General features: G+C 38.1%; 1 protein-coding gene across 3 annotated transcripts in view; it reads left to right on the plus strand.

The window, feature by feature from the left end:
- UBE2U (ubiquitin conjugating enzyme E2 U) overlaps positions 1–11,041 on the plus strand; it is a 59,042-nt gene extending 48,001 nt beyond the window's left edge. For all 3 annotated transcript variants that reach the window (XM_042952999.1, XM_042952998.1, XM_042953006.1), the window contains one exon: positions 10,710–11,041. In XM_042952999.1, the coding sequence (XP_042808933.1) occupies positions 10,710–10,897 (188 nt within the window). In that variant the 3' untranslated portion in view covers positions 10,898–11,041. The remainder of the gene's footprint in view (positions 1–10,709) is intronic.
- The last annotated feature ends 673 nt before the right edge of the window (positions 11,042–11,714 follow it).

An 11,714-nucleotide genomic window follows, 5' to 3' on the forward strand; every position in this document is an offset into this window, starting at 1 on the left:
TACTTTTTTCCAGAGTAGCTGCACCAGTTAGCATTTCCACCAGCAGTGCAAAAGCATTCCCCTTTCTCCACATCCTCACCAACATCTGTTGTTGCCTAGTTGTTAATTGTAACAATTCTCACAGGTGTGAAGTGGTATCTCATTGTGATTATGATTTGTATTTCCCTGATGATGAGTGATATTTTGCATCTTTTCATGTGTCTGTTAGCCATCTGAATGTCTTCCTTAGAAAAGTATCTGTTCATGTACTTTGCTCATTTCTTCACCAGATTATTTGTTTTCAGGGTGTTGAGTTTGATAAGTTCTCTATAGATTTTGGATACTAACCCTTTATCAGATATGTCATTTGCAAATATCTTCTTCCATTCTGTTTGTTGCCTCTTAGTTTTGCTGATTGTTTCCTTCACTGTGCAGAAGCTTTTTATCTTGATGAGGTCCCAATAGTTCATTTTTGTTTTTGTTTCCCTTGCCAACAGAGACATGTCTAGTAAGAAGTTTTACCTCTGTGGCTGAGGTCAAAGAGGTTGTTGCCTGTTTTATCCTCTAAGATTTTAATGGTTTTCTGTCTTACATTTAGGTCTTTCATCCATTTTGAGTTTATTTTTGTGTATGGTATAAGAAAGTGGTCCAATTTCATTCTTCTGCATGTCATGGTCTAGTTTTCTCAGCACCATTTGCTGAAAACATTCTTTTTTCATTAGATATTCTTTTCTGCTTTGTCAAAGATTTGTTGGCCATGTATTTGTGGGTCCATTTCTGGGTTCTCTATTCTGTTCCATTGATCTGAGTGTCTGTTTTTGTGCCAGTACCATACAGTCTTCATGATTATAGCTTTGTAATATACCTTGAAGTCAGAATTGTGATGTCTCCAGTTTTGATTTTCTTTTTCAACATTATTTTGGCCATTCGGGGTATTTTCTGGGTCTATACACATTTTTGGATTCTTTGTACTAGCTCTGTGAAAAATGCTGGTGCTATTTTGGTAGGGATTGCATTGAATGTGTAGATTGCTTTGGGTAGTATAGACATTTTAACAATATATGTTCTTCAAATCCATGACCATGGAAGGTTTTTCCATTTCTCTGTCTTCTTCAATTTCTTTCATAAGCTTTGTATAGTTTTAAGCACACAGATCTTTTACCTCTTAGGTTAGCTTTATTCCTAGGTATTTTATGGTTTTCAGTGCAATTGTAAATGGGATCGTTTCCTTGATTTCTCTTTCTGCTGCTTTATTATTGGTGTATAGAAATGCAGTTGATTTCTGTACATTGATTTTATATCCTGCGACTTTGCTGAATTCATGTATCAGTTCTAGCAGTTTTTCGGTGGAGTCTTTCGGATTTTCCACCTAGAGTGTCATGTTGTCCGGTAAGAGTGAAAGTTTGACTTTCTCCGTGTTGATTTGGATGCCTTTTATTTATTTTTTGTTGTCTGATTGCTGAGGCTAGGACTTCCAACAGTATGTTTGTCAAACAACAGCATTAAGAGTGGACATCCCTGTCTTGTTCCTTGCCTTAGGGGGAAAGCTCTCAGTTTTTCCCCATTGAGGATGATATTCCCTGTGAGTCTTTCATAATGGCCTTTACGATGTTGAGGTATGTTTCTTCTATCCCTACTTTCTTAAGTGTTTTTATCAAGAAAAGATGCTGTATTCAAATTCTTTTTCTGCATCTATTAGGAGATCATGTGGTTCTTATCCTTTCTTTTATTAATGTGATGTGTCATGTTGATTGATTTGTGGAATTTGAACCAGCCCTGCATCCCAAAAATAAATCCCTCTTGATTGTGGTGAATGTATTGTTTTGATCAATGTATTGATCGTGGTGAATGTATTTTTAATGTATTGTTGGATTCGATTTGGTACTATTTTGTTGAGAATTTTTGCATCCATGTTCCTCAGGGAAATTGGTCTATAATTCTCCTTTTTTTAAAAAAAAATTTTAATGTTAATTTATTTTTGAGAGAGATAGAGACAGAGTGTGAGTGGGGAAAGGGCAGAGAGAGAGGGAGACAGAAACTGAAGCAGGCTCCGGGCTCTGAGCTGTCAGCACAGAGCCCAACACAGGACTTGAACTCACAAACTGTGAGATCATGACCTGAGCTGAGTTGGACACTTAACCAACTGAGCCACCCAGGCTCCCCTGTAATTCTCCTTTTTAGTGGAGTCTTTGTCTGGTTTTGGAATCAGTGTAATGTTGGCCTCGTAGAATGGATTTGGAAGTTTTCCTTCCATTTATATTTTTTTGGAACAGCTTCAAAAGAATAAGTATTAACTCTTATTTAAATGTTTAGTAAAATTTCCCTGGGAACCCATCCAGCCCTGGACTCTTGTTTGTTGGGAGATTTTTTATTACTGATTCAATTTTTACTGGTGATGATTTGTTCAAATTTTCTACTTCTTGCTGTTTCAGTTTTGGTAGTTTATATGTTTCTAGGAATTTATCCATTTCCTCTAGATTGCCCAATTTGCTGGCAAATAATTGCTCATAGTATTCTCTTATTGTCGTTTGTATTTCTGGGGTGTTGGTTGTGATCTCTCCTCTTTCATTCATGATTTTATTTATTTGAGTCCTTTACTTTGAGTCCTTTCCTTTTTCTTTTTGATCAATCTGGCTAGGGGATTATCAATTTTGTTAATTCTTTTAAAGAACAGAGCTTAGTTTCATTGATGTGTTCTACTGTTTCATTTTTTTAATTTCAATATCATTGATTTCTGCTCTAATCTTTATTGTTGCCCTTCCTTGGCTGATTTGGGACTTTATTTGCTGTTCTTTTCCTGGCTCCTTTAGGTGTAGGGTTAGGTTTTGTATTTGAGATATTTCTTCCTTCTTTAAGAAGGCCCATATTGCTATATACTTCCCTCTTATGACTACCTTTGCTGCATCCCAAAAGTTTTGGATTGTTGTGTTTTTATTTTCATTGACTTCCATGTATTTTTTAATTTCCTCTTTAATTTCTTGATTAACCCATTAGTAGGTTGTTCTTTAATCTCCAAATATTTATTGTCTTTCCACATTTTTTCCTGTGGTTGATTTTGAGTTTTATAACATTGTGGTCTGAAAATATGCATGGTATGATATCGATCTTTTTGAACTTGTTGAAGGCTGATTTATGTCCCAGTATGTGATCTATTCTGGAGAATGTTCTATGTATATTTGAGAAGAATGTGTATTCTCCTGTTTTAGGATGAAATGTTCTGAATATATCTGCTAAGTCCATCCTGTCCAGTGTGTCATTCAAAAACATTATTTCCTTACTGATTTTCTGCTTAGGTGATCTGTCCATTGCTGTAAGTAGGGTGTTAAAGTCCCCTACTATTATGATATTATAATCAATGAATTTCTTTATGTTTGTGATTAATTGATTATATATTTGGATGTTTCAAGTTGGGGGCATAAATATTTACAATTATTAGATCTTGGTAGATAGATCCCTTAATTATGATATAATGCCCTTCTTCATCTCTTGTTACAGTCTTTGTTTTAAAATCTAGTTTGTCTAATATAAGTATGGCTACTCTGTCTTTCTTGATGTCCATTAGCATGATAGATGGTTCTCCATCCCCTTACTTTCAATCTGCAGGTGTCTTTAGGTCTAAAATGGGTCTCTTGTAGACAGCATATAGATAGGTCTTTTTTTTTTTTCCCCCATTCCGATGCCCTGTGTCTTTTGATTGGAGCATTTAGTCCATTTACGTTCAGAGTGATTAATGAAAGATATGAATTTAGTGCCATTGTGCTACCTGTAAAGTTGGTGTTTCTGGTGATGTTCTCTGATCCTTTCTAGTCTTTGTTGCTTTTGGTCTTTTTAGTTTTGTTTTGTCTTTTTTCTCCATTTAGTGGTCACAAACTCCTTTAGTTTTTGTTTGTCTGGGAAATTCTTATCTCTCCTTCTATTCTGAATGACAGCCTAGATGGATAAAGAATTCTTGGCTGCCTATTTTTCCAATTCAGCACATTGAATATATCCTGCCACTCCTTTCTGGCCTGCCAAGTTTCTGTGGACAAATCTGCTGCAAACCTGATTTGTCATCCCATGTAGGTTAAGGACTATTTTTCCTTTCCTGCTTTCATGATTCTTTCCTTGTCTGTGTGTTTTGAGAATTTGACTATGATATGCCTCGGTGATGGTCGGTTTTTGTTGAATCTAATGGGAGTTCTCTGTGCTTCTTGGATTTTGATGTCTATGTCCTTTCCCAGATTAGGACACTTTACAGCTATTATTTGCTCACATAAACCTTCTGCCCCTTTTTCTCTCTCTTCATCTTGTGGGACAGCTATGATATGAATGCTATTCCTCTTTAATAAGTTGCTGAGTTCTCTAAGTCCTGTATTGTGATCTTTTGCCTTTGTTTCCCTCTTTTTTTTCTGCTTCATTATTTTCCATAACTTTACCTTTTATTTCATTGATTTACTGCTCTGCTTTGTCCATCCTTGCTGTCACAGCATCCATTCAAGATTGCATCTCAGTTATAGCATATTTAATTTCAGCATAACTAGATTTTAGTTCTTTATTCTCAGCAGAAAGGGATTCTCTGGTGTCTTCTATGCTTTTTTCAACTTCAGCTAGTATTCTTATAATTGTGGCTTTAAATTCTAGTTAGACATCTTATTTATATCTGTGTTGATTAAATCCCTGGATGTCATTTCTTCCTGTTCTTTATTTTGTGGTGAATTCCTCTGTCTTGTCATTTTGGAGGAAGAGAAAAAATTAATAAAATAAAAATTAAAATAAAAATTAAAAACACAACAATAAATACTGAATAAAGGAAGACAGATCCTAGGTGTGTTTCAGTCTGCTTGTTGAGAGAAGCTTGATAGAAAAGAGAAAAAGAAAAAGGAAGAAAAAAAAGTTTTAAATTTTTAAAAATTAGAAAAATTAAATAATAAAATAGAACAAAATAAAATAGAGTAATTTTTTAATTTCCTCTTTCTGTATCTGAGAAAGAGAAAGAAAAAAACAACATAAGCAAAAGCAGAAGAAAAGAAAATGAACAAACAAGCAAACAGAATGAAACGCAAATGAAGTTACATCCAATTTCCCCTAGAACTGAAACTTTGCAATGCACTATAGTCTACAGACTAAACAGGTGGAAGAGACTGCCTTCTGGAATATGTCTCTGGAAGGCACAGGTGGGCAGGACTTGGTGTAACAGCTCTGTTCTCTTGGTGGTGGTGCTTAGCTCACTGGGGTCAATCTATGTATGTGTCCTACAGGTGAAAATGGCTTCACCCAGCTCTCTAGTCTCTGGCTCAGGAATTTTGTGCCCTCACAGACCTATGATCAAGCATCCCTCCTTTGTCTCAGGCTTCTGTCCACTCCCCACCCTTACCCTGCCTGTGTCCAAGTTGTCTGCCTGCCAAGTGGTACCTCCCTCTAGAGTTTTATCTCAGATGGGGCTGTGTTTCAAAACCCCACACTTCAGAGACCCCCATGGCTTGGACCCACGCTGATTCTCTAGGGGAGGGTCTCTCCAAGTAATGCCCTGGATCTGGCTTGTCCTAGAAAATGTTTGCACAATCACACAGTGGCAGAGGCTTAGAGTTTATGGTAAATTATAACACACAGCTGGCGCCAGGTTTTGCTGCATTCTGGTGTCTTTGTTCTAGTATCAGTAAACATGGCAGTTCTCCAGGTCCACCAGGACTTTGGGCTCTGGGGAAGCCATATGGCCTCTACCAAATGCACTGCAAGCAGAAGAACCACTTCTCCCTTTGTAGCCCTTGGACCCCTCTGACCACGCTGTCTGCTCCTGGGAATTCATCCTGCTTCCTCATTGGAGCACCACCAAGCACTGAGCTTTAAAACTTCAGACTTTGCACTCCACTGTTTATAGAATCCTTGTGGTATTGAAACCCTTTCCTTTCTCCCCATCAATGGTTTTGGGGAACAGATTTCTCATCCAGTCTCCTGCATTTTCACTTTTTCTTTCTCTCTTTCTCTAGCTACTTGTGGGGGGAGTGCTTTTCTTGCATGATCCAAATGCACTGCACTCTCCCCCTTTCTCTTTTTTTCTTTGTCCTCTCTTCATGACTCTCCCTACTCTTTGCAGTTTCGCAGCCTTTAACTTCCCCAATTCACCTCTCCATACCATATACTTGCCACATTATCTGGCTTAAATTATGCATATTGTTGCGTTCATCCTCAGATCAATTTTCTGGGTGTTCCAAATGATTTGATGCTGATGTAGCTGCATTTCAGGGATGAGACAAGCTTAGGGTCTACTCCGCATCTTAACTCCCCCTTCCTATTACTTTGTTATTGCTAGGCAACAAATCACCACACACTTAATGGCTTAAAATAGCACATATCTATTGTTTCACAGTTTATGTGTGTCCAGAGTCCAGGCATGGTATAGCTGGATCCTCTGCTTGGAAGCTCATAGCTGTGATCAAGGTGTGAGCTGGACTGCAGAGTCATCTGGAGGCTTGCATGGGGAAGGGCTACTTGCAAGCAAACTAAGATTGTTAATAGAATGCACTTCCTTCTATCCTTATGACTAAGGCCCCAGCTTCTTTCTGGCTGTGTGCTAAAGACCACTTCTAACTCCTAGAGCCTGCCTGCAGTTTATTGCCATGTGGTCTTTTCCAACCTAGCTTACTACCTCACCTCACTAGCCAGCAAGGAGAGTCTTTAGACCAAGTCTGATAGCAAAATGGAGTCTTATGTAATGTAACATAATCAGAGGAGTGAGATTCCATCACTTTGTCATATTTTTTTGGTTAGAAGTAATACGGCCCACCCATACTTAAAATTTATGAGTTGACATAAAAATGTGAACACTGGAATGCGGGGATCATGATAAGACACCTTACAGTTTGTCCTCCACACGTGCTATGTCATATAAGTCTCTTTACTCCCAGTATCCTTAGAAAATAACCCCCTTTGGAAAGGGGCTGCTTACTTGTCAATCTGCCACAGCACAGCACCTCATCTAGTAGCCATTCAGTGCTCATAAATGAATGAGTGAATGAATACTGCAATGAAGTAGAGTGGTTATGCTTGTAGCAGCTCTGATCCTGGAAGAAAGTAAATAAACCCATGATACGTGAGAATAGTAAGAAAGGTAAGCTGGAAGAAAGAACACTTTAAGGAATATCTAGAAACTAACTAGATCTCCAGTGCTGGACCTGTCCTCTTTGGAAATGAGGTAGACTGTCTTTTGTGTCTAATCTTACTGCTAAGAGGAGACACTGTATATAAAAGGTTATGGTAAATTAGATTATTGTTCAGAAATACTATCCTATTCTACCTCCATGGACAAAGTGTACTCCCTTGACCCTTGACTTTAAATTTTGCCATGTGACTTGTTTTGATCACTGGAATATTGGTGGGTGTGGTATGGCCAGTGTTTGGAAAGTGTTTGTGCTATTTGGCTCGCTCTTTTTCACTTCTGCCACCATCACAAGAACATGTCTGACTAGCCTTCTGATTACAGAGAAAGATGAAAACCATAGAGCCAAGCTTCCCCAGCCAACCTTCCCAGCTGTCCCCAGCCCAGATAAGCCAGTCTCCAGCTGACCTGCAGATGTGTGATCTAAACAAATGCTTGCTGTTATAGGTCACTGAGATTTTATGGTTGTTTACTATGTAGCAACAGTGAACTTATACAGCATATGAAAGGGAAGCATGACTTGGTTGAAAAAAATAATGAACTCTATGATCCTCTTTGGTAGAGGGGGTTAGCATATCATAGTTGGCTAATGAAAAAAATTCATCAGAGATTTAGGAGGTGGGAGGAAAGAAGAGGCCATTTTTCCTAAGAAATCATCAGTTTCCTCAGACAGCAATTTCATGCAACTTTTACAAACTCTCACGTTACAAATATGATGGCTTCACAAATATCTCTGTGAACTCACAATTTTTGTTCCACTTTGGGTGGCTAGATTCATGAAGTCCCTTGTACTTCCCCATGAACTCCTGGTTTTCCCACATCAGGCTAAGGTAGATAGTGACTGTTTTTCCAGTTCTCCAGCTGTTGCCTTCCAGACCTTCCTTCCCACTATGTCTCCCCACACCTGTGTAATCCCTAGTTTCTACATGAAACTCCTCATTCTTGTATTATCTATAGTGCCTCTGTGTTCCTAACTGAAGCCTAACACCGAAGTAAATGGAAATAAACCGTTTGGCAATAATCAGAGCTTTCCAATCAGAACAAATTTTAATATCTTTACCAACTAAATTATTTTCAGATGTAAAAAATTTATATAAGAAGCAGAGTTTCCAGGATCCATCCCCAGAAAGGCATACAAACTATATGGCAATTAGCATTTGTGCTTTAAAAAAATTTTTTTTAATCCTTACTTATTTTTGAGAGAGATACAGAGACAGCATGAGCAGGGGAGGGGCAGAGAGACAGGAAGACACAGAATCTGAAGCAGCTCCAGACTCTGAGCTGTCAAGTCAGAATCCGACATGGGGCTCGAACTCATGGACCACGAACTCACAGACCACAAGACATGACCTGAGCCAAAGTTGGATGCTTAACCAACTGAGCCACCCAGGCATACCTAGTGTTTGTGCCTTCTTAAGTTATTTTGTTAACATAGTAACAGAGTTTCTACCTTTGTTATTAATTCCAACCAGTAAGTCCAAGTTTTCTTGAAGGGATTTATAATACTTAAGATTTTTGGGAGGAAGGAAGTTGAAAATAATATTTTTTTTCTGTCTCATAAGGAAACATTTTTTATATTTGTTTTACATTATGCTCTGCTATTCTAGCCAGGATTTCTTTTTATGCTTCCTAGTAGGTTTTGCTTTTGTTTGTTTGTTTGTTTGTTTGTTTGGCTGGTTTGTTTGTTTTTGTTTTTGTTTTTGGTGGAGGGTTGGTTGTTAGCTTTTGTTTTTAACATGGCAGGAACTAGGAGGCAAATGGTCAAAGTGATTGGCTCTCAACATTCATTCCTGGCCAACAACTGGTGTCAGTCAATCATGGTAATCCCATTTCCCTTACCAGGGACTAGCTTAGGAGCAGCGTGTGACACAATTCTGCCTGAGAGGATGTATACTGAGGGTTTCAAGAGATGGTTTTCCTACTCTTGAAACTGAGACTCTGGAGAGAAAGACCTCCTTTTATCTCCAAATGTTGCCATGTCTGGTGTGAGTACTAGAATGGCTATAGCTCTCTTGCTGTGACTCTGAAGATGAAAACAACACCAAAGATGGGAAAGCAGAGCAGTGGAAAGAACTGGTCCTTAATGATATTGTTGAGTCCCTGGATCATTGAACCCTGCCTGACGTCTGACTTTCTTCTTCTGTGAGATAAGACATTTGCCTATCATTTAAACTGGTTTGAACGGGGCTCTGAATTTTTTGTACCCAAAAACATGCAAATTCAGAATAGCCCAAATATAGGTTAGGAAGAACTAGAGTTAGTCCATCAATAATGTGTTCTTAGAAAATAGAGTAGAAAGTTTTCTCAAGGGAAAGACAAAATTTACATTTAAGTTAATGAAAGCTAGAGATTAATATTAAAACACAAAACTAAAAACTCAATCATTGGAGACCTCAGGACTCTCCCAGAGTAATGGCAGTCGTCTAAATTCATAGCTCTCTACAAATCTTTCTATAAAGCAAAAGACCAAGAGAACAATTTGCTTATAACCTTTGTCCATAGCATAACTAGAATACAATGAATATTACGAGGTTTATTTGATATGTTATTAGGGAAATGAACAGGAGACCAACAGAATTTGTCCTAGATCCCTTACTAGGCAATGAATTTGGTGGCGGCTATGCAGATGGGAGGGAAATGCAATGAGGTTGTAGAGGTAAGCAAAACATAAATAGCACCAACTAGGATTAAACATTCCTAGAAAACAAGTTCCCCATGCTGAGTGGAAATACTGAGAAATATTGATACTATGTCTATATTCTTCCTTTAAAGTGTAATCAGTTTATTTCCCTGTTTACAAGACCTTTACAAAAAAGATGAATCTTCTTTGCTTGATGACATGGGAGGCTTTCCTGGTCTGGCCTCAGCCTAACTTGCCAGCTCCACTGAACTCTCCATGGACTGTAACACAGGAATTTGGGATCTGACAGACCTGGGATCAATTCTCATTAGCTGGGTGTCCTTGAACAAGCTTACTATAGGTCACTCAGTCTCAATTTCCTCATCTGTGAAATAAGGATAGTAATACCTACCTGTCACGAGGGTTGTATCTAAATTAAATAATATTAGACATACAGACTTCTTAGCACAGCAGCTGGCATGGTATGAATGCTTATGTGTCGATTCTGATTACTTCCAAACCTGTCAAGTCCTCCTATACTTCTGTGCCTTAGTATGTGCTGTGTCCTCAGTCTAGAGTATTCATACCTTCCTTCTCTGCCCTTCTTTGTTCAGCAAATTGCCTCTCCTCTGTCAAAATCCAAAACTGTTTTCACTTAGCCACAGATTTCACTTCAGCCACACTTAGCTGCTGACGCAGTCATGGACACTGTTTCCCCTATATGTCTACTGGCACTTAGCAGGACTCAGTAAATACATGTTAAATGAATGAACTAACAGAACATTAAAAGACTGACAAGAATGGAAAGAATGATTTATGACAAATTAATTGAAAAATGTGAAATTTAGAGAGTTTTAAAAGGTTGCTAACATTCACTCACATGATCTTAGGCGCTATGCTACAAATGCAGGAACGCATTTCTTTTTATTGTGTTCCCTGCCATGTCTCTTAATTTTTTTATATTTCCTCTTATAGTTCAAAATTTTCCTGATGCAGAACCTGAAATTGATATCATCATGAAGACCGATAGAACAAAGGAGAGGGGGAAGAGTGTAATTTTACCAGATGATGTTAACACGAATGAGTCATGGGAAGAAGAAGTGGAAGACCTGGTCACCTGGACCAACACTCTTGATATAAATGTTTTAGATGATTCAGCCTGAAGCTCCAGGATTTAAAAAATGAACAGCCTCAACCACAGATCAACTTCATGAAGCAACTTTGGAACATGGATTCCATTTTTTTTCAAGTTGGACTCATGCTCTCACTTCAAGTACAAATTAGAAATATAACTACAAATCAGTGAATATGTTGCTTTGAATTTTTTGAGCTCTACTTCATTGTTTGAACCTAAGTTAAACAAATTAGGGATGTTCATTGTGGCATTTCAATCAATGGTATTATGCCCTCAATTGTTAGGCTACTGGATGCAAGTTTTTGCAGGCAAGGTATGAATCAGGAAGAGGCTGGGTTAGGAGGAGAGCACTCAGGAGCTTCAGAAGCGGGATATTAACCAAATAGAGGGATCTTTACAGTTGTCCACATCTGCCTGGTTTAGTGTCTTGTTTCCTCCATATTCAAAGTATGAGATGTCATCCATCCACCAATGTTCCTCTTATGTTTTCTCCCAGAAAACATGCTTTGTTTCCTCTTTGACCTTAATCAATCATCCCCTCATATTCTCATATCTTTTTTTTCTCCTTATCTTTTTGCTGCATTGCCTCAACTTGCAAATGTGCTCAGATCTCTCCTGTTTTTTTGTTTACCTTCGACCCTGTGTTTCTACTTCCCTCGACACTATTTTATTCAGGGATACCTGACTGGCTCAGTTGGTGGAGCATGCAACTCTTGACCCTGGAGCTGTAAGTCTGAGCCTCACACTGGGTGTAGAGATTAAAAATAAAATCTTTAAAAAGAAAACATTGTATTATTCATATTTTCTCAGGTTTATTGATTATAGCCTATCATTTGCCATCTTTA

This window comes from Panthera leo, chromosome C1 (genome assembly GCF_018350215.1).
Source record: "Panthera leo isolate Ple1 chromosome C1, P.leo_Ple1_pat1.1, whole genome shotgun sequence".
Classification (NCBI taxonomy): Eukaryota; Metazoa; Chordata; class Mammalia; order Carnivora; family Felidae; genus Panthera; species Panthera leo.